The 26,671-nt window shown below is 49.2% G+C and overlaps 1 protein-coding gene across 4 annotated transcripts; it reads right to left on the reverse strand.

The window, feature by feature from the left end:
- Nucleotides 1-1,420: 1,420 nt before the first annotated feature.
- EZH1 (enhancer of zeste 1 polycomb repressive complex 2 subunit) lies at nucleotides 1,421-26,429 on the reverse strand. Of its 4 annotated transcripts, none has more exons than XR_013978551.1 (20): nucleotides 26,335-26,417; nucleotides 23,559-23,679; nucleotides 23,030-23,158; nucleotides 21,620-21,739; nucleotides 19,641-19,761; nucleotides 18,946-19,119; nucleotides 18,225-18,327; nucleotides 16,572-16,735; nucleotides 14,980-15,071; nucleotides 13,494-13,671; nucleotides 11,884-12,080; nucleotides 11,676-11,767; nucleotides 10,700-10,740; nucleotides 9,400-9,525; nucleotides 9,066-9,244; nucleotides 7,830-7,925; nucleotides 6,757-6,909; nucleotides 6,469-6,549; nucleotides 5,040-5,124; nucleotides 1,421-4,939 (listed from the first exon to the last, which is right to left on the reverse strand). XR_013978551.1 is itself a non-coding variant. In XM_080976708.1 (20 exons), the coding sequence occupies exons 1-20, from the start codon at nucleotides 26,314-26,316 to the stop codon at nucleotides 4,879-4,881; spliced, it is 2,253 nt and encodes a 750-aa protein (XP_080832834.1). In that variant the 5' UTR covers nucleotides 26,317-26,429; the 3' UTR covers nucleotides 1,421-4,878. The 4 variants fall into 4 exon arrangements, 3 of the variants coding, with proteins under 3 accessions (XP_080832834.1, XP_080832833.1, XP_080832835.1); XM_080976708.1 differs by having other exon boundaries at nucleotides 6,757-6,838; nucleotides 26,306-26,429; XM_080976707.1 differs by having other exon boundaries at nucleotides 6,757-6,838; nucleotides 26,335-26,416.
- Between the last annotated feature and the right edge of the window lie 242 nt (nucleotides 26,430-26,671).

Below are 26,671 nucleotides of genomic sequence, written 5' to 3' on the forward strand. Positions count from 1 at the left end.
CCTCCTGCTTTCTCTCTCATTGGATTTTTTCTTACCATCTAGTGGTGTTGTTGTCTAGTCGTTTAGTCATGTCCGACTCTTCGTCACCCCCTGGACTAGAGCACGCCAGGCACTCCTGTCTTCCACTGCCTCCTGCAGTTTGGTCAAACTCATGCTGGTAGCTTCGAGAACACTGTCCAACCATCCCATCCTCTGTCGCTCCCTTCTCCTTATGCCCTCCATCTTCCCCAACATCAGGGTCTTTTCCAGGGAGTCTTCTCATGAGGTGGCCAAAGTATTGGAGCCTCAGCTTCAGGATCTGTCCTTCCAGTGAGCACTCAGGGCTGATTTCCTTAAGAATGGATAGGTTTGATCTTCTTGCAGTCCATGGGACTCTCAAGAGTCTCCTCCAGCACCATAATTCAAAAGCATCAATTCTTCGGCGATCAGCCTTCTTTATGGTCCAGCTCTCACTACCATAACATCACTACTGGGAAAACCATAGCTTTAACTATACGGACCTTTGTTAGCAAGGTGATGTCTCTGCTTTTTAAGATGCTGTCTAGGTTTGTCATTGCTTTTCATTGACATCTAGCCTAGGGAAATCAAAAGCTTGCACACCAGTTCATGACATTTCAGTCAGCTTAATAAAGGCACTGTCTTAATATGGGCTCCCCCCCCCCCTCTTATGGGCCTTTATTTGTAGGCTGACTGAGATGAAACATTCCTTTGGGTACCTCTGACTTCGTGAGGCAAGCATTTTCAGAGACACAAACCACAAGCGCAATACAAAACAAAGTAGAAAGCACATCATCACACCCCACTTTTTTTTTGTCTTTCCCCCTCTGCTGTGAGACTCTATATACCAGTGTTTCCCATACTTGGGTCTCCAGCTGTTTTTGGACTACAACTCCCATCATCCCTAGCTAGCAAGATGATCGGGGTGATGGGAAGCGTAGTCTAAAAAACTGCTGAGACCCAAGTTTGGGGAACGCTGCCCTACGCAAATGTCACGGGGATGATTCTCAGGGTCCCTTCCAACTCAACAATTCTATGCGTGTGTATCTCAAGTTGTATATGCGTTACTCAGTTACAGTGCTGTCATCTCGAAACATGCATGTACGGTTGTGTCCCTCGGTCTCCTGAGGGTGTGGGAAGTGCCGGGGGGGTGGGGGTGGGTTTAGACCAGATCTCTCTTATTTGGGACCCAAACACCCTTGCTCTTCGCCCTCAAGTGTTTTTGCCTGCCCTTGGCCTGTGCTAATACTGCCTCCTTGCTTGGATGGAGAGGACCACATGCTGCGCAGAGAGGTAAGTATCCCAACGACTGCTCTATCAACTTTTTCCCGCAGGCTGAACAAAGGCCCCGACTCCCCGGGTCAGACAAACGGTCACTCCAGCTTACTGTCCCCAGGCAGGCTGGAAAAGAGGCAGACTTAACTCAGCAGTCACTACAACTTTATTAAGACAAAACTCTTACAAGCCATAATATATAAAGTGCACATAAGTTGCCAGCAGCAAAGCACAGAGACACAAGCAGCCAGAGGAGTTGGGAGGAAGAAGCCAAGGCAAGAGTGGCTTTGAGAGAAACTGCTCTGCCCCGCCACCACTTCTCCAACACAAGAGCAGTTCCATTAAACTTCCTTTTGGTGTGTGTTGTGTTGTGTTGTGGGTGGGGGGTGGAAGTAAGCATACAAGTCCACAAGTCCACAATGCTAAACCTGCTCTTGTTACCACTCTATAAATGTTCTGGGAGGGGACTGGAGGCCTCTGCCCCGGCCAACCTCTGTGCCGTGCCTCAAAAGTGTCAAGCGATACAGGCTTGCATTATAAGAGGGAACAGAATGCACTATGGATGTGAGGTCCAAACACCCAAACAGCTGCACAAACAATGCCTTTTTATGGGTTAAGGTACTTTTGCAACGGAGATGAGCAGATGAAGCGCCTGTTACTAAAGGCCCAGCCAGCCCCTAGCAAAGTATTAAAACTTGCATCACCTTAAAACCAATTGCTGGTTCAGCACTGGATAGCTCCTTTCAGAAAGGCAGCAGCTCAGTTTGGCACTTCAAGCCATTGGTCAAATCAGAGAGTTGCAGACCTTCCCACTGCAGTCTGCCCCAGGAACCATATTCTCCTTAATCTAAAGTTGGGTGCAGAGGTAGCTGAGGTGGGAAAGTGCATTTGCATCTATTTTATTTAGCTACAACCCCACAGCTAATCTCACACTCCAATTCCACCTTCCCTGCTACCAAAAATGACTTGCTGCTATGCCGATAGCAATCCGAACGCTAGCCTCCTTCATGGCTTTAGGCAGCATTTAACACAGTGTTTCCCAAACCTGGCCCTCCAGCTGTTTTGGGACTACAATTCCCATCATCCCTGACCGCTGGTCCTGATAGCTAGGGATGATGGGAGTTGTAGTCCAAAAACAGCTGGAGACCCAAGCTTGGGAAACCCTGATTTAATGCATCGAGGAGTTCTTTTATTAACTTCGGCATCCAGCGCGCACGCATGTAATCTCGGAAGCAGGCTGCTGCCCCAGAAAGCTCCCATCACAATTAGTCAGTTTCTGCGCATTTTTACAGATAAGGGCTGCTGTGGAGGGTCCTGTATGAGCAACAGCCAGGGAGAGGAGGAGGACTGCAAGCTGACAGCTACTGGATCTCCTTTTCTCACAACAGAATCAATATTCGTGTTGGGAAGCACAGTAAAATGGTTTGAGCGACTATGTGTGTGATAGATGTCCTTGTTTCCCCGCCACCACGAGTATTCAGGTGCTGGGGAACAATGAGCAACAGGGAAAGGGGCGCAGTCACTGCTGCTTAGTTCTTTCTGTGATTAATTTCCGAGAAAGATTTGGGAAGTCTAGGCGGTCCAGCAATCGCAGCCCCCCTGCCTGGAAAGCCCTGATCCCAGATGACAGAGGGAAGGTTATAGCTATACGGGAGAAAACGCACTCTACGCATGTTTATACACTATCCATAGTATTACTCTACATGTCAAATGTAGGCCAAGGGACAGGCAGGAAAAGGGATTTGGTCAATGAACCCTTTCAAAGAGTGTTCGACTTGGGATAAATGCAGGAGCTTCTACAATTAGGCAGCTCTCTTGATCTGAAATGGCTGAAAATCCTTCAGACTAGGCCAAATGTTGCTCTTTGCAGGTAGTAAGAAAACGCTCCCTGATGCTCCAGGAGATAATTATGTAGAATTCAAAAGCTCTGCATACTACTAATACGAAACCCAGCCCCATAGTGTAAAACGTCTTTCGCCACCTCTAAATGGACAAGACTGTCACACGCAGCAGCTGCTATGCCAAACTTTGAGAAGAACATCTCGTCTTCTGCTGGTGCCTGCAAATAACCTCAACAGCAGGAAAAGCTGGCTATTATTACTGCCGGAGCTGATGAGGATTCAGCCCTTACAGTAATTCACGCCATCGACTCAGCTTTCCACCCTCGACAGCTCACAGAGAGCCCAGCTCTCTGCGGCCTACCCTTGGTGGAGCAAATTATTCTAAAGTGCATGCTAACTTGTTTGTTTTGTACATCGATAGGCAGGGGGAAATCCTGATTTCTGAGGGAGAGGAATTTGGTCAGGAACAGACTACACATCCCATCATCCCTGGTCACGATGGAAGGGGCAGATGGGAGTTGTAGTCCCGACACCATCCCTGAAACAGCATTTCGTAAGGTTTCATTCTAGCTGGGACATGTACCACCAAACATCCCTTGCATGAAACCTCCTGCAGCTTCAAAGGTGCTGATTTATTCATTCATTCACTTATTTATTTAAAAAAGCTTAAAGGGGTAGAGTCTGACCAAAAACGTGAACTCAGCAAATGTGGAGTGTTGCCAGTGCTGCAGGGCCTGAGATTCTGCTGGAGGGCTTGGGAGAGGACAGATGATGAATAAGCAACTTCCTTGCTTCAGAGGCGATGGGAGAATTGCTCACGAGACTCTGGGGGAATTAATCCTGCAGGATTGCAGCCACAGAGTCATTTCTCAAAAACAGCGGGTCTTGGGCAGCGCAGCTGCAGCACCATTCTGTGCAGTCGCTTTGTCGCTACTGGCAGGGACTCTTGGTTCAGCCTGGCAAGACTGAAAACAACCGGGGCTTCCTCTGGACTCTGAGAATGCTTTGTACTTCCCGTCTCCCAATATCTACCACATACTGACGGGATGGAAGAGAACTGATTATGGCCAGGGAGGAGAAGCCCCATTACACCCTAATGCAACCAACAAAAGAGGTCAAATCACCACCATGGGAGACCCAAACCAGAGCCGATGGCGTCTGCGCCTTGTCTCCCATGCCCTGATGCCTCCTACAACCTTCTGCCGCATCTTACTGACCCACTTTACCTGCCCCAAACACTCCTCCTCACCTTTCTGCCCACATCTCTATGTGCCCATGCTCCTTGCTTTTAACTACAGCTCCTTAGCCTATACAAATTCCTTGCTCCAATGACCTCCTGTGCTTAGCACTTCACGGCCCATCCTTCCCTGCAGGTGGGGTTCTCGCTTGTGTTGCTCTTGCCTGCAGAGAAGGTAGGGGGCAGCCAGAGGAAAATAATACTTCCTGCAGCTCAAACCAGGCTTCCCTGCAAAAGACCAACAGAGTCCACAAAGCCCAGCGTCCCAACCCCAGGTTCATTCTGCACGGGGCAGCGCTCAAACGCCTTTTCAGCACCTCTGAATTTTCCTCCAACGGTAACTGAGAAGTGCTCCCCAGCTCAGGCCTTGGAAGTCAGAATCTCACTTCTGTAGGACGTTTGTGGGCCTCTCCTGCTCCTCCTTTCCTTCTCTGAAGAGGGACCTGGATGGAATGAAGCGCTCACGACACACACAGCAACAAGGGAAGCAGCATGGATAGGGTGTGGCGATGCTTGCTGGGAGCACGGCTAGATTATTTCGCCTTCTCTTTCTATGCCAACGTATTTGAGCGCGTCTGCCTGGCTGTACCTGCGGAGAAGAGAAAGCAACGTGGACTTTCCTCCGCAACTTCTCAGAACCTCCCGGAGCTAAAAAGCTTGCGCGCCTTCCCTGTCGCACGCACTCTCACCTGTAATCGAAAAAGAGTTCTTCACCGGCCTGGATTGCTCTCTTGGCAAAGATCCCAATGCGGTGGTCCCCGTTCACCATGACCACTGAGTCAGAGCAAGAGAGGGAGCGCGTCAGTTGCAAGGCCACATCAATGTAGGACAATCGCTCCTCCCTCCCTCCCCCCCCCAGCTCCTCAGGGTCCCGGCCGCCCACCAACCATCCACATACGTGGTCCCGAGTTCACGTTACTTCCTAAGACACAGCAAAACTTGGGATGAAGGTTCCAGATGGTATCTTCACAGCCAGAATCTACTTTTGCACATAAGCATCAAACTGGCATAGACAACAGTAACTGGTTAATCCAACCCCCCCCCCCCATTTTATTTACGAAGACTAGAAACCCAAAAGCTTTTACTGAACGCTAGGATCTATTTCTTAAATTCATTAGACAGCCAACAGCTATCATTATCTTTCTGCCATTCTGGATTTTGCAAGAGGCACTCAGTGAAGTGAGTGACTTCCAGCAGTTTCTGAATTAGGGCTTTCAGACACTGAGCCTTCATCCCATCTAAGCTTCTTGTTTCTCCCCCACAGCTGCAGGATGTTACTCCCTTTTCCCCCAGAATCCCTGATAGGGCCCTCGTATCTACGGGACCGCCTCTCCTGGTATGCCCCGCAGAGGACCTTAAGGTCCATGAACAACCATAGTTTAGAGGTCCCGGGCCCTAAGGAAGTCAGACTATCCTCCACCAGGGCCTTTTCAGTGATGGCTCTGACCTGATGGAATGCTCTGTCCCATGAGACTAGGGCCCTTCAGGATTTAACCTCCTTCCGTCGGGTCTGTAAGACAGAGCTATTCCGCCTGGCCTTTAATTTGAATTCAGCCTGATCTTTTATTTCCCTTCCCTCCCCCTCCCCTTTTATGAAGATCACCCGCTCTGGGATCCCACAACTAATTCTCCCCTGGCTTCCTCGCTGGCTCAAGTAGGACCAATTCAGCCAGCTAGCCCTGGGGATTATCTAATACTTATTTCCCCTAAATTGATTTTTGAATTTTATTGTTATTCATGTTTTTATACTGTATTTTATGTTGCTTTTATAATTAAGTGTTTTAAATTTGTTGTTAGCCGCCCTGAGCCCGGTTTTCGAACTGGAAAGGGCGGGGTATAAATAAAAATTTATTATTATTATTATTATCTGTGCTCAAAACCTCCCCCTTCCAGGAAAACCAATTCTACCAAAGATTTCTACTTTCAAAAACCTGCAGCCACATTTCTGGGGGTTTTGACTACAGAACCGCTTTGCTGTGGTCCTCTTTATCTGACCTGATTATTTAAAAATGCATTCCCTACCATGTCTGCTTTATTTATTTATGGGGGGCGGGGATGAGAAAGACACCAAGGGGCTATTCTGCTCCCACAGAACAGTCGCTGAGCCACTCATCTTACCTTTGGCGTAACAGTTGGGGTTGACGGAGTGGTTTGCAAACCGGATTTTGTTGCCTTTCCGGGTGGCGTCAACAACGAAATCTGTCCGGGGAAGAAAAGCAGAGCTAAAGAGACCACAGACGCTACTGGGACCTATTGAGAAAGCTGAATTGCCTCTCTCCAAACCAAGCAGAAGGGCTGGGTTTTTTGGGGGGAGGGGTTCCCCCATTGCCACTACCATGCAAATTGCTTCCCCCCATCCCCTTCCGTTACTCAGGATTGTGCCACTGATCCGACGCGGTCAGTTACCGTTATTGAGGTTGAAGAGGAAGCTGGACATGTACTTGTCATAGACCTTCCCACGTCGGTCAGCCTCATCTTGAGAGATGAGCTGAAGCAAGCAAGGAAGGAAGGACAATAGATAAAAGCCAGTGAGTGGGCAAAAGGAGACCAAGTCAGATCCTGTCAAGCAAGCAGATAGGGTTGTTACAGGGATCAACCTCCTGCAAAGAACCCCTAGATCGGGCAGACAAGAGCCCCCCCAAAGCGGAAAAAGACCAGCATACATTCCCTGCAAGAAACAGCACAGCGGGGGAGCTAATACAGTCGTACCTTGGATCCCGAACGCCTTGCGAGTCAAATGTTTTGGCTCCCAAATGCCGCAAACCCGGAAATGAGTGTTCCGGTTTGCAAACGTTCTTTGGAACCTGAACGTCTGACGCGGCTTCAGATTGGCTGCAGGAGCTTCCTGCGGCCAATCGGAAGCTGCGCCTTGGTTCCCAAACGTTTTGGAAGTCAAAAGGATTCCGTTCGACTTCCAAGGTACCACTGTATAGTCATGGAGGAGAAGAGAGCACCTAACCCTAGCTCAGCCTCACTTTCCCGTAGAATGGCAAAGACCACTACCTATGCGTTACAATATCCCCCCTCCCCTAAGAGTTTGAGAGAATAGCATCAAGTCAGCTGGCCACAAATGATCACAAACGCAGAGGCTGTCTGCCTGGATCTTCAAGCCCCAGGTGCCATTACTTAGAAGGACTGCTGACCCCGGAAGGGCCCCCAAAATCCAATGGTAGGCAATTTCCAGCTGCCTCATCTTAGCCTTTGGGCTATGGGGGTACGGCAAAACCAGAGCTAGCCACAAAACGCACTTTGGGGAAGGATTTGACAATTGCACAGGTTTCCCATCCAACGCCAGACCTGACCAAAGAAAGCTGCGCTTCCTCCACGAAGTCCCTTTCCCGCCTTACGAGATTATGGAGGTGGGATGCCAAGAAATCTTTGATTTGCTGCCCCACCCCCTCCACCACCAACAGAGCATAGGAAGGCCGCGCCAGAGAGGAATTTGGAGCTCCCATGCCACATCCTGCCTCCCAACTCACCTCCCCGCAGTACTCAGAGATAAATTCATTCTTCTGCACCGCCTCCTTGATGAAGGTTCCCCACCCGGCAACATCCGATGGGGCGAGCAGCAGGTGCTAAGAGGAGGAGAGATGGAAGGTGCCTCAGCCTGCCCTGCCGGGTCCCTGGGAAAGTGGCGGCAGGCCACACTGACCCAGGGACTCAGAGGGCTGGGAGGGACCAAATAGGTACTCCAGGCCCCCTTCAACACATCCGTTATCCACTACCCACATCCGTTCTGGAAGATGCCTGTCCTTCAAAGACCCACAATCCGTTGATGCTCTAATGCAGGCTTCCTCAACCTCGGCCCTCCAGATGTTTGGGACTACAACTCCCATCATCCCTAGCTAGCAGGACCAGTGGTCAGGGAGGATGGGAACTGTAGTCTCAAAACATCTGGAGGGCCGGGGTTGAGGAAGCCTGCTCTAACACAAAGCTCCCAATCTGTTGGTGCTCTGAGCCCGGAGCAGCAATGCTCAGAGGATCCCCTTCGGAAAAGCAAGCTGCTTGGCCCTTACGGCTGCGGAAATAAGCCCAGTGTTGCTGTGAAACTTACTTAGCATTCCCATTAAAGAATGGCATTGGGGTTGAGCATTTCTCTTCTTTGTTTTTAAGTGGTTTTTACAAATTCATTCACGCTCAAAACCGCAAATAATAATTACACAAGATTCCTCCGAATCTCAACACTTCCCTCCTCCCTTCTGTGGGTTCTGTAGTTAACTTTTTCAACTGCATTATTATAAATCCTCCTGTTTTTCCATTCCTCCATCGTATCCAAAGTCTATGTAACATTACAAGAGCTATTTAAGACCTGCCAAAGAGTTGAAGTGTTTACAGTGGCCTGTTTGCTTCCGCTTGCTCCTCCCCATGGCTAGCGGAAGCAAACGAGTTACGCAAAACACATCAGTCTGTGCAACTGATCTATTTTGCGTAGCTCAGTTTGCTTCCGCTAGCGATGGGGAGGAGCGAGAAATAATGAGAAATACTTGGGGTTGAGCATTGGTCATTACTTCTTGCTCCTCCCGATGGCTAGCAGAAGCAAAAGGAGTTATGCAAAATACATCAGTTGCACAGAATTCCTATGCAGGCTTTCCCCGTTCCGCCCCCACCCCTTCCACAGCAAATTCAAATATCCACATCAAATATCCACACCAACCCACAGCATGCAATCTCGACTAACCTTCTCTCTCCTCCCCACTCTTTGAACAGAGATATACCTTCTTAAGACCCCGCTGGATGCTGCAGTTCTTGCAGGAGACCACCTTAGATTCCCAGTGCTCCGAGGCGCCGCAGGTCAGGCAGAGGTCCGGGTCACACTCTCGGACCGCCAGGTAGCACGGGCACTGCTTGGTGTTGCACTGCGTTTTGCACCGGCAGCCTGGGAAACGGTTCTGGCCTTGCGGGAGGAAACAACAGAGACACATTTCAAAGGGACTCACGCGCCACGAGAAAGACGGAAAACAAACCCACATGAGGCCGAGTGCCTGCCCACTCTTCCTGGAACGCCACGCGCCAGGAATTTCCGGCCTGGCCTAGTGCCTCGCCCCTTACAGTCGGGATTGCACTGGCAAAACTTCTCGCAGAAATTCTGGGTCACGATGCATGGGCAGGAGCTGTCGCAAGGGTGGTCCGGGTGGTCGCAGGGCTGGTAGTTGTACACCTGAGTGGAGGAGCTGTCTGCACAAAGAGAAAGAGGGGGAAGCTGTGAGCTGAGCCCCGTGGAAGTTTGAGGGTCAGACAGACAGGAGACCCCCAACAGACAGTGTGCCCCACACGCAGAGGGCCACGCTCAGCTTCACCCAGCGCTAGAATAGGGCTTGAACAACAAGAGGCTACGCTTTTATAATAATAATAATAATAATAATAATAATAATAATTTTTATTTATACCCCGCCCTCCCCAGCCAAGGCCGGGCTGAGAGCGGCTTACAAGCAATAATAAAAACAAGTTAAATGATTACAACTTAAAAACAAAATTAAAAAATACAACATTAAAATATTGAAACATTAAAATATTAAAATGTAGCCTCATCGCAGAGGGAGAAGGAAAAGAAAAAAGAAAGAGAGGGAGGGAGGGAATCAAATTGGCTCCAAGCCAAAGGCCAGGCGGAACAACTCTGTCTTACAGGCCCTGCGGAAAGAAATCAGATCCTGCAGGGCCCTGGTCTCGTGAGGCAGAGCGTTCCACCAGACCGGAGCCAGAGTTGAAAAGGCCCTGGCTCTGGTTGAAGCCAATCTAACTTCCTTAGGGCCCAGGACCACAAGGGTGTTGCTATTTATGGACCTTGAGGCTCTCCGTGGGGCATACCGGGAGAGGCGGTCCCGTAGGTACGAGGGTCCTAGGCCGTGAAGGGCTTTAAAGGTCAAAACCAGCACCTTAAATCTGACCCTGTACTCCACCGGGAGCCAGTGCAGCTGGAAAAGCACTGGGTGAATATGCTCCCATGGCAGAGACCCCGTGAGGAGCCTCGCTGCAGCATTCTGTACCCGCTGGAATTTCTGGGACAGCTTCAAGGGCAGCCCCGCGTAGAGCGAATTACAGTAGTCAAGCCTGGAGATGACCGTCGCATGGATCGCTGTGGCCAGGTCGGGGCGGGAGACCTTGGCAACCATAACTTCCCCGTTAAGGGCTTTTCTTTAAATAACACGAAGGGCAATGAGGGAATACCTGCTCTGACTTGAATGGCACTGCCTTAGGGGAAGCGACAAGGAGATTCTGTTCGAGATTCAAACACGAAAGACGACAGGCATGGCAAAACCGGGTGCCTGTTGACATTCTGGACCCCCCCCCCCAAATTTCCAGTTGGGCAGAAAATCACATGGGGACATTGTTGGGGGAGAATGCACAGTACCTTTTTTAAGTTGGATCTTCCGACAGTGAGCAGCCCAGAGCCTTTGTTGGAGACAGGGGCAGGGGGAGAGAGGAGAGAGAAAATAATGCCCCAGTGTGACGTTAACATATGAAAGTGCTGGAGGTGAAATAGTTAAACAGGTTACCCTATCAGAACCCAGGGGGTGGAGCCAGAGGGACTATAAAACCAGCTCTGGGAGGGGCAAAGGGTGGTGTTCGTTGGGAGTTGGGTGGTTGGTTGGAGTGGGAGTGAATTGGGCTAGAGTTGTGGGTAGGTTGAGTTAGTGTAACAAAATAGGCTGAGTCAGGAACAGTTAGGGGCTAGGCAGACAAGTAAATATAGGAGAGTTGGTTTAGTGAGTGAGAGCAGGTAGCGGAAGTTATAGGTCTGGATAGGCACCCAATGAACGTAATTGACTGCTACCGTTTATGAAACCACACGCTTGTTAAACTGCAATAAATAAACAAAAGTTTATGTTCCAATTTAACTGGACTCAGTATTGTACCAGGTAGGGCCTGGGTGGTGGCAGTGGGAAATAAAGTGGTGGCACAGGGATCAATAGACGGTGAAACGTCCAGGGACCCTGTGTGATCGCCACGCCCGGTTTTAATCCTGATGACACACCATGCTGAATCCCCAAGGCTCAGTAGCTTCTATCCTGATCTTCCCTGACACATCCTTCCCCGAGGAACTGGGAGCCGGGGGAACAGCAATATGGGCGGCAGGGGGCTTTCCAGCCAAACAACACTCAGAGAGGGGTGTGGGCATGAAGCAGCCACATCTTAGATCTTTGACCCCTTTCCTCAATATGTGTGGAAAAGCAGAAACAACAGCTAGGGATTCATTTGTCCTGGGCAATCCCCGCCCCGCCATAGGCTTCATCAAGGGGCAACTATATTCTGTAGCCCAATGGAACTATTTTTACGTGGGACTTCCTCATGAGCCTCCTACTGGACAGGCTGTCCTGGCCACACACCTGTGCTTCCTCTTCTTCTTCTGGGAAGGATTCAAGAGCTCATTCATGGGCAGCTTCATGATCAAGGACTCCTTTACTGCAAACTGAAAGACCTGCCAGGAGAGAAACGCAGCTCGTTCAAAGGACTCTCGGCGTCAGGAATTTGCACATGCAATTCCTGGTTCTGCTGCCGGTCTGCTCTTCCCAGCCACCCAGAGGTCCACCATACCTGCTTGCAGGTCTTGGTTCCCAGGAGCCGAGAGATTGAGCAGAAGTTGTTGAAGTAAGTCCCGTGGAAGACGCGGAAGAGGGACTCCTCGGCTCCGGTCCACTCGACAGGCTCCAGCGGCATGTCAGCCACGAAGGGCTGCGAAGAGGCAGGGCTCAGCTTCGGCTTAGTTGGGGTCTGGCAACGTGAGTTTGCCTCTAGAGCAACATGAGAACAAACACAAAAGGTTGGAAGAGAATCCGCCTAACAAAGCAAGCTGCAAGGGAGCTACTGGTCCCTTTTGCCGCGGGACAATCCTCAAAAAAAAAAGTAGGCCTTTATCAGATGCTTTTATCTCTAACCCCACTCCAGGCTTGAACCTGGACGCAGAAAGCAGGTTCTGGGATTAAGCTCTGTTTGGAAGTACTGTATTTTTCACTCTATAAGATGCACTTTCCCCCTCCTAAAAAGAAAGGGGAAGTGTGTGTGCGTCTTATGGAGCGAATGCAGGCGGGAGGCTCTGCTCAGCACTCCCTTTAAAGAGCCGCGTGATCAAGGGACTGATGGGCTGCCCTTCTCCCTCCTCGGGGAAAAGCCCCGAAGAGCCGCACACACGCTCCAGGCAGCTCTTTAAAGGGAGCGCAGCTCTTGGGGGAGCCTTCATCCCACTGCGTGGGAGAGGCTGCACATGGCTATCCCATAAGCCAGGACAGCCAGCTGCACAGCGATCCCACTAGCTGTTCTGGCTTAGCATGCGGCTCTTGCGGGAGGTGGGGGAAGGGACAGAGCACAGGCTGCCCTTCTCCCTCCTCGGGGAAAAGCCCCTGTAATGGTTCAAGGGGTTGCTCGTGCGTAAGCCGGTGCCCACACCTGGCTGGGTTGCCTAAGTGAACCTTTTCTGTCCGGACAGCCACTCACCCGTGGCTGTCTCAATCGCTGGCAGAATCCGTCAGTGGCCGTTTCTTAAACTTCTTCCAGCAAAGAAGTTCTTTCACGCCCAGTCGCCTCCTACTTTCCCTGCGCGGAAGCCTTCTGCGCAAGGAAGGCGTAGGCAGCGGAGGACCCTTCCTCCCACCACTGGTCCCAGGCAAGGAGTCATGTGACTCCCTCTCAGATTCCCCCATCTGCCCCCCTTCTCCACTGGAGCTGAGCTGATTCCCTTCCCCAGAAGATGGGCTGCCTCTCCCAATCCCGTGATGCTCTCTGGGATCCCTCTGGAGCTCTCTCTCTCCCTTCGGCACTGATGGCAGTTCCCTGACAGCCCCCAAGAGCCGCACACACGCTCCAGGCGGCTCATGAAAGGGAGCGCTGAGCAGAGCCTGGGATGCATATAGGCTCTGCTCTGCGCTCCCTTTAAAGAATCTTTTTTCCCTTGCAGTCCCCCTCTAAAAACTAGGTGCATCTTATGGTCAGGTGCATCTTATGGAGCGAAAAATACAGTGAATTCTGGAGGAACTCTGCCTTGAAAACAGCAGGCTGTGCGTCTCCTTATATCTGTTTAACCAGCAACCCCAAGAAGCACAGGAAAATCTTGCTCAGCGGGAACTGCTGGCGGCCACGATTCCTGCAACTCCTGCACACACACACACACACACCCTTCCCATAGGGCAATGAGAGGATCTGTCAAGTACCAGAGGAACTGGAGGCCCAGTCATTGCCCGTGTCTCGGTCGCTATCGCCTTCTTTCGCTTCGTTGCTCGTGGAGGCGGAAGCGCTGGAAGTGTTATTGAGTGTGAGATGCCTGCGGCGACGTCGTCCAGAGCACTTGGAGCGCGGGTTGTGCAACACAGCAAACTCCTTGGCTCCCTCCTATAAGCAAATCTTCATTAGAAGAGTCCACACAGAGACATGGGGATTCCCTAGTGCTGCGTATCTCAAATTTGGGCCCCCAGCTGTTATTGGACTACAACTCCCATCATCCCTTGCTAGCAGGATCAGGCTAGCACCTGCCTTTGAAGTTTCTGTTGTTGAAGAAGAACGGTGGGTTTCAGGTCAGTATCAGAGAGCTGGGGGTGGGGAATTTGAAATGTTCTGCCATTAGCAATTATTTGCCAATAATGCTTCTATATTCTACACACAGAACAAACAGGCAATGGATGCCAATCTGACATAAAAGGGCTTGCTTACTAGTGATTTTTGTAAGCCACATTGTGAGCCTTTTGTAGCTAAAGAACAGAGCTTTTAAATAAAAGTAAATAAAACAAACATTCGGAAACCACCCGGAGAACTTAACACTCTCCCAAGACATTCTGGTGCTGGCCTTACAAGCTGCCATTCTTCAACAAAAGAATAAGGGAGACTCTGGCATTACTTGGAACTGATCAGGAAATTTGATCCTATTCATTCAGGTCAGAATGGAGGCAACAGTTTCATTTCCCACTTACAGGTGTTAACCAGCACAACAAACCAAGGATGACTGTGTTATCGTCACTTGTTGCTGCTGTGAATGGCTGCTACACTTATCTTGTATACATTCAAGGTTTACACAGAAATTCTCACAGACTATCATTTGTCTCTCTCTGTCAATGTGTGTGTGCATAAGACAGAGAGAACGAATAGTGCTAACTCTAATGAGTGGATTGCGGTCCAATAAATGTGCTAGCCTTAAAAGGTGCTAAAGAATTCCCCTCTCTTTTTTTTTTGCTCCAACATAAAGGTAAAGATAAAGGGACCCCTGACCATTAGGTCCAGTCGTGGCTGACTCTGGGGTTGCAGCGCTCATCTTGCTTTATTGGCCGAGGGAGCTGGCGTACAGCTTCCGGGTCATGTGGCCAGCATGACTAAGCCGCTTCTGGAGAACCAGAGCAGCGCACGAAACGCTGTTTACCTTCCCGCCGGAGTGGTACCTAGTTATCTACTTGCACTTTGACGTGCTTTCGAACTGCTAGGTTGGCAGGAGCAGGGACCAAGCAACGGGAGCTCACCCCGTTGCGGGGATTCGAACCGCCGACCTTCTGATCGGCACGTCCTAGGCTCTGTGGTTTAACCCACAGCGCCACCCGCGTCCCTTTGCTCCAACATATACCACCCTCAATTCTTCACTTCTAAGTGAACAGAATATCTTCTTCCTAAGTGTACATCTCTCTCGCACCCTAACGTAACCTCTACCCAACATACCAACCACAGGAAGCACTCTGGCCCGCAAGGCTCCATTTCAATTTTGGTTTCTCTGTTCTTCCTCTTGTAAACGTTGGGAGTAGCGTGAAAAGCTAGAAGACAGAAGTTATTTTGTCTGGGTTACAATGAGAAGCTGACGAGATCACCTGTCGCTCTGATCCTCATCAGAAGTCCACCCTCCCCCTTCCTGTGAGAGCACCCCAAGCCCAGCACTAAATAATAAAAGTTACTATTACAAGTTTGAGAGAACTTGGTAATAACCCCACCCATATCCAGCACACCAGCGTTAAGAATGCAAGAGTGGGGCAGATTAGGGGGCATTTAAGAAAGAAAATCTATCCTCCCAAAGAACTTGAGGAATTGCTCGTGTCTTTCACATGCTGCTAATTAATCTTGCGATGTTTCATTATGGATGAATAATCCCAATTGAGCCTGGCTGGCTGAGGTTACCACTAGTATTGCAAGAGCTAACCCAGGGTTTCCCAAACTTGTGTCTCCAGCTGTTTTTTTGGACTACAACTCCCATCATCCCTAGCTAGTGGGACCAGTGGTCAGGGACAATGGGAACTGTAGTCCAAAACAAAGAAACAAACAAAAAAACAGATGGAGACCCAAGTTTGGGAAACGCAGAGCTAACCAATAGGAATTTTAACTGAAATGTTCACCTGCAAATGAATTATGGTTTGTAATCACGACATGTGTTTTACAGATTTTGTTAAACCACTCTGGGGTAGACAGGTGGGTGAATGGATAAGCAGGCAAGTGGGGAATTTCTCTAGGGCAACTTTTTGCAGAGGCACATTCCAAATGGTGGGTATGGATACATTTACAGAGGAGAAGTTGGATCCTGCTAGGGACCTGGCAAGACAAGATTGGCTAAGATCTTTAGGGAACGTTTCCCATGTCATAGGGAGCATCTGGGCCACCTCAAATACTTGGATGTAACCGCTTTGGAATAGCCACTGCTTCTCCCTGAATTGGAAAGCCGGAACAGAAAAGGTTGGGGTGAGAGAGGCGGGGATTGTGACTACATGGAATTGGCGGAAATGACTGGCAGAATCCGTGACCAGGGAGAAGAGTCGGTGGAAGAAGATTGGAAGAAATTTAAAGATTATTTACAGAAATATTGCAAAATTAATGAATGTTAGAGTGATGTTGGATTGAAGTTAAGTGGCTTCTAGCTGTACAGGCTTTAAAGTTATAAATATATCAAGATTAAGGATTAGGATTAAAAAGGTTAAAAGAATGGAAAAATTGGTTTTTAATAGGTAAAAATTTAATGTTATAATATATTAAGATTAAGGATTGGGATTACAAAGGAGGGAAAGAAATTGCTGGACTAACAAACTGAATTGGAATACAAAAGAGGGAGGTATGAGGAGGCCCGGGAAATAAGTAAATGTAAAAGAAGTGATGAAAAGACGGAATTGTTTTTAACTGTTTTTTCTTTTTTCTTTTTGTATTTTGTATTGTGCATTTTTCCTTTTATTTTTAAATTCTTCTTTTTTATTAATGTGATTCTTTTTTTTGTGAAACTTTAATAAATATCTTTAAAAAAAAAAAGAGAGGCGGGGATTGTGTCGGAAACTTACGATGGAGGAAACAGTCATACTTGAAGCAGCGCCTGCAGAAGAGAGTGTGGAAAGAGTGCAGGGCCTGCTCACGCTGAACAGATTTGGCACACGGTCCATCGATGTTTGGCGTGCATTGGGGAGGGAGCACATTCGGGTCAGACTCTTTTGTCAGTTCTCTGTATCTGTGGAGGGAGTGGGGTGGATAGAAAAGTCACTCGAAGGCACTCAATAAGGTGCTCCAAATGATAGGACTGCTCGGAGCCAGCTGGGTGGACGGACAGTTTGCATCGGTGACGGACTTGAAAACACCTGCCACTTTCTAAAATTCTTCCGCCATTTCAACCCTGCCATTTCAGGGTTGCCTTGTTAAGAGGCAGATGCCGCTTTTGGTGTTACTCAAGCACAAAGCACTATGCCCAGGAATACAACCGGACACCTTCAAGAGAGCTCCAGACATCTGGACAATCTTCATTATGCTGCAGATTCTGGGATCACAGAGTTAGAGCAGGGCAGAGCCAAGAAGACGTCTAATCCAGCTCCTTTTATGAACCACATTCATCCGCTGCCCAGTGCCCAAAGATCAGCCCACCTGGTCCAGACCTTAGCACGCAGGAAGCCAAGTCCATGGCAGGGCATAGGCCTACAGAGCATCTTGCTCAAAGGTTCATTGGACAAGCAAGCAGAGTCTCACACTGCAGTGGCGTGAGGCCAAAATAAGGCAGCACACACCCCAGGATCACTTCCATGTAGTAATTAAGGGGAAAACCTTGGTTTAAATTCAGCATCTCTACCTACACTGCAAAGGGACGCGGGTGGCGCTGTGAGTAAAACCTCAGTGCCTAGGACTTGCCGATCGTATGGTCGGCGGTTCAAATCCCCGTGGCGGGGTGAGCTCCCGTCTTTCGGTCCCAGCTCCTGCCCACCTAGCAGTTCGAAAGCACCCCGAAGTGCAAGTAGATAAATAGGTACCGCTTTATAGCGGGAAGGTAAACGGCGTTTCCGTGTGCTGCGCTGGTGCCGGCTCGCCAGAGCAGTTTCGTCACGCTAGCCACATGACCCGGAAGTTTCTCCGGACGGCGCTGGCCCCCGGCCTCTTAAGTGAGGTGGGCGCACAACCCTAGAGTCGGACACGACTGGCCCGTACGGGCAGGGGTACCTTTTACCTACACTGCAAAGCAATGGGTGAAACTCACAAGTTAAGCAGTGCAAACCATGTACAGTGGTACCTCGCAAGACGAATGCCTCGCAAGACGGAAAACTCGCAAAACGAAAGGGTTTTTGGTTTTTTGAGTTGCTTCGCAAGACGATTTTCCCTATGGGCTTGCTTCGCAAGACGGAAACGTCTTGCAAGTTTGTTTCCTTTTTCTTAAAACCGTTAATACAGTTGCAACTTGACTTCGAGGAGCAACTCATAGCACACGGTGTGGTAGCCTTTTTTGAGGTTTTTGAGGACTTTGGTGATTTTTGAAGCTTTTCCAAAGCTTTTCCGACACCGTGCTTCGCAAGACGAAAAGAACCGCAAGACGAAAAAACTCGCGGAACGAATTCATTTCGTCTTGCGAGGCACCACTGTATTCCAGTTACTGATCCTGGGAATTTATAACTCCGCCTACTCTTATAAACCATGACTAGAAATGCCAAAAGACTGTGTCAAGAATAAAAAACGGCTACCTCTCCTTCATATCCTCAGGAAAGCCGTTCTCTGGGAACATTGACGAAAGAGCAGTGAAGATCATGTCGTTTGGAAAGTGCTTCTTCAGACATTTCTTGTTGCCTGCATCACAGGGAAGGAGGGAAGGGGGGTGATTTCTGAATTAAAGCACTTTATTCCCCTCCTGGAAAGAGTCTTCCAAGATAGGAGTGGCCCAGAGCAGAGTTAGAAAAAACCCTATAAAAGTAAAGCAGATGCTCATACAAGCATTAGATAATACGCCAAGTGTAAGATAGAGGAATCCCACAATTTTATTCTACAAAGCAAACAGGTTACATGGAATTATTGTACATAGTGTGCAGGTAGCCATTCAATGCTTCCCATGCAGCAAAATACACACCTTACGGCCTTGATCTGCATGTAAGTTGAAATTTAGTTCTTATAAGAAAAGGAACTTCCGCATACGAATTGTGGAGTGTTTGCAGCAGCCCTTAACCTGCTCCTTCTCAGATCAATAGCAGCAGCCTTGCTAGTGACAAAAAATGCTAGCAAATTTAGCGAAACTTGCGTGGGGTGGCTTCCATAAGGTGACATCATTTCCGGGGTGATACAAGAGCTGTGAATTTTAGCAGAAATGTACTCCAATCCGTATAACAAGCAAGGCCCTTATGGTTCTGACAGCATCATGGTGCGCCGTAATAGGAGGGGGGGAGGGTGATACTGGGAGGGTAACTGGTTTACCTTCCATGGAAAGCCACTTCCTCTTCCGGGTGACAGGCAGCTCGTCCTTCGCCACTTCCTGTTTGCCTTCCGCAGCATCGTGGCCTTCCTCTTCCTCCTCAGAGTACTGATTGAGCGCATCCACTAGCTCCAGGAACACAGCATCGCTGATCAGGACGGAGGTCGAGAGCATTTCTGGATGGGAGAATCAGGCGAAAGGTGGGATGGCATATACTCAAGCGTGGAAAAGATGCAGCTTCTCTGTCATCACAACGACGATGATAATGTCGACGATGACACACAAATCCAGTACAGTGGTACCTCTGGTTACGTCCGTTTCATGTTACGTTCTTTCAGGTTACGTCCTGCGGAGACCCAGAAGTACTGGAAAGGGTTACTTCCAGGTTTCTCCACTTGCGCATGCGCAGATGTGCAAAATGGTGTCACGCGCATGCGCAGAAGTGGCAAACCGTGACCCGCGCATGCGCAGACGCACCACTGCGGGTTGCGCTCTTTTCATGTTGCTTACGGGCCTCTGGAACGGATCCCGTTCGCAACCAGAGGTACCACTGTACGTGCAAGCAGAGTAGTGTCCGTAAGGGTGATAGACTCTTCCAAAATTGAAATGCTAAGAACTCAAGGAATCTCCCCTCCTGTCCACCAGCCACCACCACATGGCCTCTTACATCCCTGTTGAAAACTATTGCCCTCATTACCTTCCTCTCCGTGGACTTTGCCATCATAGTTGTTAATGAGCTCCTCAATGAAGGTTTCATCCTCCTCTTTCACCTCGTCCCCCATGTAGGGGATGTTGCACAGAACGGTTTCATCCTCCACCTGCAAACGGAGTAGACACAGCAGGTGGTTGTCCCTTGTCCACTCACCAGGAGCGCCTGCAAATGGCAGATTGCACGGCTACCTTAACGAGATCCCAGAGGGGTATTTGGTGGTCTCGCTGCATAGCCCCTCTCTCAGCACCAGAGAGCAGATCTTCCTTCATCAGTGGGAGAGGGGATCCTGAATGCAGTATTCCCCTCTGCCACCCTCTGATGGCAAGGCCATGCACACCTGCTAGAGATTTATCCTTTCCTGTAGAACAGGGTTTCCCAAACTTGGGTCCTCAGCCGTTTTTTGGACTACAACTCCCATCATCCCTCACTAACTGGACCAGCGGTCAGGGATGATGGGGACTGTAGTCCAGAAACAGCTGGAGACCCAAGTTTGGGAAACATAGCTGTAGGATGTGGCGCACACGGTTCTGATCCTACCCACTTGGAAGCAGCAGGGCATTTTCAGAATTTCTGCTCCCTAATTATTTGTTGGTCTCCTGGATTAAATAGTTTTGAGGTGGGGAGACAGCTAGACAAAGTACTTCCCCATACAACAGCACACACTTGACCATTGCAAGGTGCACAACTGACTCTTCTGGCTATCAGGCAAAGAGAAGAGACAGCCTTGAGAGGTGCAGCTAGATGATGAGTGGTGGGCATTTTATAACCTTACCATCTCAACCCAGATGCAAGAAGGCAACAGGGGGAAAGAATGGAGGGGGCTCAACAACTGGAATGGAACAGCTGGAATGGATTGTTTCCTGCTGCCTCTGCACCTGGGTTTTTGCGAAAAGTTCCTTATAATGTGGGAATCTGAAGACAGGTACCTCTGCTAGCATGCCTTATCTATCTCTTCTCACTCTGATCCTCTCTGTAGGTGGGCAGGGAAACAGCCTCACATTGGAATAATAATAATAATAATAATAATAATAATAATAATAATAATAATAATTTTTATATATCCCGCCCTCCCCAGCCGAAGCCGGGCTCAGAGCGGCTAACAACATTAAAATGATACAACATTCTAAAATCATTTCATTATAAAATCAGTTCAAATCAAATTAATGGCAACCATTGGGCTAGAGTTCTGTGAGGAATGCCAAAGGAGGGGGTCAGACTGTGCCCTGACCAAAGGCCTGGTGGAACAGCTCTGTCTTGCAGGCCCTGCGGAAAGATGTCAAATCCCGCAGGGCCCTAGTCTCTGGTGACAGAGCGTTCCACCAGATCGGGGCCACAGCCAAAAAAGCCCCTGGCTCTGGCTGAGGCCAGCCTAACCTCCCTGTGGCCCAGGACCTCCAAGATGTTTTTGTTTGAAGACCGTAAGGTCCTCCGTGGGACATACCAGGAGAGGCGGTCCCGTAGGTACGAGGGTCCTAGGCCGTATAGGGCTTTAAAGGTTAAAACCAGCGCCTTAAACCTGATCCTGTACTCCACCGGGAGCCAGTGCAGCTGGTATAGCACCGGGTGAATGTGATCCCGCAGAGAGGACCCCGTAAGGAGTCTTGCTGCGGCATTCTGCACCCGCTGGAGTTTCTGGGTCAGTCCCAAGGGCAGCCCCACGTAGAGCGAGTTACAATAATCCAGTGGAACTCAAGCTTCTACTGGCAGACCATTAGTGGGACTTTTTTTTTTATTCTGCAAATCACGCTGGACCTCCTCAGTCCCACATGGGGCAGAGTGTGAGAGATATACCACCCCTTGCAGCACCCCCACAATATAGCCGGGCAATATGCAAAGCAGTTCCATTTCCCCAACCAGACACTAAAGCCTGAATCAGGAACATTTGCTCAAAGTAAGAAGTTCTCACGCAAAACTGTTATTTGCAGCAAGGGATTCTGTATATATGGTAGCAGCTGGTCACCTACCATGAAATTCTGCTGAAGTGGGGACCAGGAATACATGATAGGCACCAAAGCCACAGTGTTCAGAGTCCGCATGAACAAGGTCTGGGTGGTCAGACTGGGGAAAATGCTCTCGACTGTGCACTGGAGTGGTGAGAAAAAAATGTTACACAGCTGACAGGTAGCAATTTATTCAGTCATCCAATGCCAAGGCAACCTCAGCTCCACCGACTCTCAGTGGTTGCTCAACCCAATTGAAGGTGCTGGTTCTTAAATGCCAAGGCCCATCTCCCAGAACATTGAAAAACACCAACATACTGTACTGTAGTCATTGTGTGTGGCTCTGCTGGTGCTTCTCTTTTGACCTATAAGACCCTGCTGATGATTCCTCTGCGTTCAATCAGGCAACAAATTAAGATAATTCCATTCAGATGGGAATCTAGGGTGGGCTGTGACCTGGAATTGTGCTGCTGTATTAAAATGGGCTTGATCTTGTCTGCTGCCAAGCCATAACAGTGGTACAAGAGTTGGTTGTGTCTATGCAGAGACCAAAACAAGGCCCCTTCAATATGACCAGGTGCACCTATTTGTATTCCTTGGAAGGGCATCAAGACATGATTCTGGGGAGAAGCCCTCACTCATATTAAACCTGCTCAACTCACAAGCACAGTCTCACTACCTCTGTCCTAGAAAGGCAAGTCTCTAGAAAGAAGGGACAAGAGAACAACGCAGGCTGAACAGAAATTCTCGACATCTGTTGTTTTGTTCAACCTCCTCTATTCTCTAACAGAAATCTGTACACAAAATGGAACAATGGCAAGGAATGAGGGGCACATGGCAGGAGGTAACAGCATTCTAAAAACAATATTCCTCTTTTCATCCTCTAGGTCTCGAAGAGACTGTGGTAACTTCCTTTCGCATCGTCACTGGGTACAGCTGAGCAGAACGGACTGCAACTAGCCAGCAGGAGGAACTGGAGTACAACTAAGCAGGAAAGCCTTTATACTATTGAAAGCAAACCATTCTATCCAAACCCATTTCTGCATGTTTCCCTGGTTTTGTAAAGGTTAGCATTTTTTATTGAAAGTTCAGACTGGGATTCTCCATGGGACAATAATTCCACACTACTTAAGCTTTTCAAAAGCACTTTGAAAAAGATTCATTATGAATAAATTGTAAACCTGGGATGTGAAACCTGTGGCCCTCCAGATGTTGGTCAGCTCCCGTCAGCACTGCCAATGGTCAGGGTTGATGAGGATTGGAAGCCAACATCTGGAAGGTCACAAACCCTGCTTTATAATATGGCATTGCAGAACACAAAAAAGTAGAGATATCTTGGTGTGTGGATACAAATCCTAGGGGAGGAGGCACAGAGGGTCACAACATGGCAGACTGGCACATCCACAGAACCCAACAGCTGCCTCCTCAACATACCTGTTTGAGAAAAGGATGCCCCCCAACCAGCTTCATTGATTGAATAGGTTGAACTCTAAGCTTCTTCCAGTCTTCGTTCAGAATGTTTATCTTCTCCTGAACCTTTGCGTAGTTAGACACAAACAGCGCCTAGAGAAAAAGAAGATGCTTGATTGCCAACCTCACCCAAATCCTTTTGCCACTGGGGAAGAAGGTGCTCCATGGAGACTGCTTGAACTTAGCTAGCAGGAAGTTGCTGTTAAGCCTGCATCCCTGATAAAGGAACGATTAACGATCTTATGCAGGTTGGCAGAATTTCAAAGATGAAATCCACACAATTTTTATGCTGGTTCAGCGGAGAGCAATCTCTCCCACATAACAGCCTGTAACGACACCTGCTTGCCTTCGGTCTCAAATATGTCACCATATCTTTTCTATCAACTGGGAGACCTCCTTGCTCTCTCACATGTTAATAAGTGAGTTCTGGTTTTCCTTAGTTAATAATTTTAAGATTTAAAAAAAGGCAGTCATTCCCTTCATGGCTCTTTACCTTGGCTCCCATGTTCGCTTGCAGTCTCTTGAGCTGCCTAAGGCGCATATATTCTGACTTGACCTTCCTTTTCCAATAATGGATGCATTTGGACGTTGGTACGGCTGGAATCTCCATTTTCCTGGGGGCGACAAGAAGGAGCATATGAGCTATGTGAACAGTAAATGGAACCACAGTTGTTGTTGTTGCTAATATTATCGGCAACAAATCTCTTTCTCAAGAAAAGCTGCATCCCTCTGTTCTGTATCATTCATGCAAACTGATATATTTACTTGTTCTACATAGCTATTAGTCCTGGGAAAGTAGGAAACCTATGGCAAAGGAAGCGGGAAATTCCGATCAGCTGATATTCCACTCGGAATTACCTCTGGTTCTTGTTATTTCACTATGCCTTGCTCCTACTTTGTGGCTTCTCTTCACACCAGAGTCCTCACCCTTTATAATAAAAGCTTGCATTCTCAAGTTGCTGAACTGCACCCATTAACAGCTTTTGTTTCGTGCAGTTGCAAAGCTCTAATCATAAGGTGGATGGGCCCTTAGAAATTCAATTAATACAGCACCATCACTACCAACACTTCTGCAATAACTTAAGAACTGCAATGGCTGAAGTATGTGGGGATTTCAGGATGCAATCAAAAGGATATAATTAGAGTTTTGAAGGCAACGAGTGCTTGTGATTAACAACTAGTTGAAGAGGATGGCATGACTCCTTCTCATACAGCTGAACTATGAATTGGGGAGGCAAGGACTCCAGACCCTCAAAGAATGCAGAAGCCACAGCAGAGAGAAAGCAGAAACTGCTATAGATCTAGACATAGTTCTCTACTACAGTGAAGAGCCAACCACGATCTCTTTTTCTTTTTTCTTTCACTAGGAAGAACAGGGAAAACGCAAAAGACCCTTTCATCTCTCCTCATTCAACAGAACGGAGGAAACCTTGTAGAGCAGCTTTCTCCAACAGTGCTGGCTGGGGCTGGTCCAAAATACCTAGAGGGCACCACATTTGGGAAGGCTGTTGTACCTATACCTGGGCGTTTTCAGGTGCTTCCATCAGCACCATTTAGGTCAAAAAGCACAGAAAGCTGCCTAGATCAACACTTGAACAAGTGTCGAAAATAAAGGGGTGGAGGAAGAAGCGACGAAGCCTCGCCTATTGCCCACAAATTCCTCACACAGCAGCCAGGAAACACACCACACAAAAACAAAAAAACCCGAGCTTTTCACGCCCATTTCTTTTTCCACACATGCCTCTGCCGAAGGCCAGGAAGCGGGGGAGAGAAGGCTGAAAAGTGCAAAGCTTTGGGAGCATTCACAGGCATGGGAGATGCAAAGGGCCCTCCCTCCCCACAAGGGTCAGCCCCAATGCAACCCTGTCATCTTATGGAAAGATGTCCTGAAACCCCCCACCCCACTTCCTTTTTGACCCCCTTATGGGAAGATGTCCCTGACACCCCCAGCCCAACCCCCACCCCTTCTTGCACCCCCTTATGGGAAGATGTCCCTGACACCCCTTCCTCCTTTTTGCACCCCCTTATGGGAAAATGTCCCTGACACCCCTCAACCCTTTTTGCACCCCCTTATGGGAAAATGTCCCTGACACCCCCACCCCTTTTTGCACCCCCTAATGGGAAAATGTCCCTGACACCCCTTCCTCCATTTTGCACCCCCTTATGGGAAGATGTCCCTGACACCCCTTCCTCCTTTTTGCACCCCCTAATGGGAAAATGTCCCTGACACCCCTTTCTCCTTTTTGCACCCCCTAATGGGAAAATGTCCCTGACACCCCTTCCTCCTTTTTGCACCCCCTTATGGGAAAATATCCCTGACACCCCACCCCTTTTTGCACCCCCTTATGGGAAAATATCCCTGACACCCCCACCCCTTTTTGCATCTCCTTATGGGAAGAATTATCTGACACCCCACCCCTTTTTGACCCCCTTATGGGAAAATGTCCCTGACACCCCTACCTCCTTTTTTCACCCCCTAATGGAAAAATTTCCCTGACACCCCTACCTCCTTTTTTCACCCCCTAATGGAAAAATTTCCCTGACACCCCTTCCTCCTTTTTGCACCCCCTTATGGGAAAATGTCCCTGACACCCCCACCCCTTTTTGACCTCCTTATGGGAAGAATTATCTGACACCCCACCCCTTTTTGACCCCCTTATGGGAAAATGTCCCTGACACCCCCACCCCTTTTTGACCTCCTTATGGGAAGAATTATCTGACACCCCACCCCTTTTTGACCCACTTATGGGAAAATGTCCCTGACACCCCTACCTCCTTTTTTCACCCCCTAATGGGAAAATGTCCCTGACACCCCTTCCTCCTTTTTGCACCTCCTTATGGGAAGAATTCCCTGACACCCCCACCCCTTCATGCACCCCCTTATGGGAAAATGTCCGACACCCCCACCCCTTTTTGCACCCCCACCCCTTTTTGCACCCCCTTATGGGAAGATGTCCCTGACACCCCCAGCCCAACCCCCACCCCTTCATGAACCCCCTCCCCGCCACAAACACATATTTTCAGGGGGGTCCCTCTCCCCTCCGCCTCCTCCTACCCCGGAAAACCGTTTCCCCACACCCTTCCCCGCCATTTCTGAGGAAGGGGCTCCCCATGGCACCCCAAATTGCCAATGCTTCCCCCCTCCCTCAAAGGTCCTTACTGCATAGGCGTGGCGGCCCCCCCTTTTATTCCTCAACCCACCCCCAGAGCCCCCCCCCTCGAGGCCCCCCCGTCACTCACTCCACAGACATCGCACTCAGGTGACCTACAGAGACCACAGAAGCAAACACCCCCCTCCTCCTCCGCCTTCCGATGCGCGCATGCGCGGGGAATCGCGTCACCGCTTCCTCCTCTCCGGCTCCCCGACGCGGCCCTCTTCCCGCAAAGCCACGCCCCCTTTGCCGCAGAGACCCATAGACTCTCAAGGGTAGAGGTGGCGCGTCGGGGGCGGATTCCGGGATCCGTAGTCGTTTCCTCTCGTGCGGTGAATTAAGTGGACATTGGCAATTGGGGGGGGGGGCGACACGTTTGTCTGTCTGTCTGTCTGTTTTCAAAGTTTTTAGCGGGACTGCGTCTGGGTAGCAGGTATCCCCCCTCCCCCCCAGA

The sequence above is a fragment of the Podarcis pityusensis genome (assembly GCF_964106645.2).
Source record: "Podarcis pityusensis genome assembly, chromosome: 13".
NCBI lineage: Eukaryota > Metazoa > Chordata > Lepidosauria > Squamata > Lacertidae > Podarcis > Podarcis pityusensis.

What these genes read in the sequence shown, in the direction of transcription:
- EZH1 (XM_080976707.1), bottom strand. Translation starts at nt 26,387, where the DNA reads ATGCGCGCATCGGAAGGCGGAGGAGGAGGGGGGTGTTTGCTTCTGTGG. An exon ending in TGTTTGCTTCTGTGGTCTCT is followed by an intron (nt 23,680 to 26,334) that starts GTAGGTCACCTG and finishes TGTCGCCCCCAG; the next exon opens with GAAAATGGAGATTCCAGCCG. An exon ending in GAAGATCCAACTTAAAAAAG is followed by an intron (nt 9,526 to 10,699) that starts GTACTGTGCATT and finishes CTCTTTGTGCAG; the next exon opens with ACAGCTCCTCCACTCAGGTG.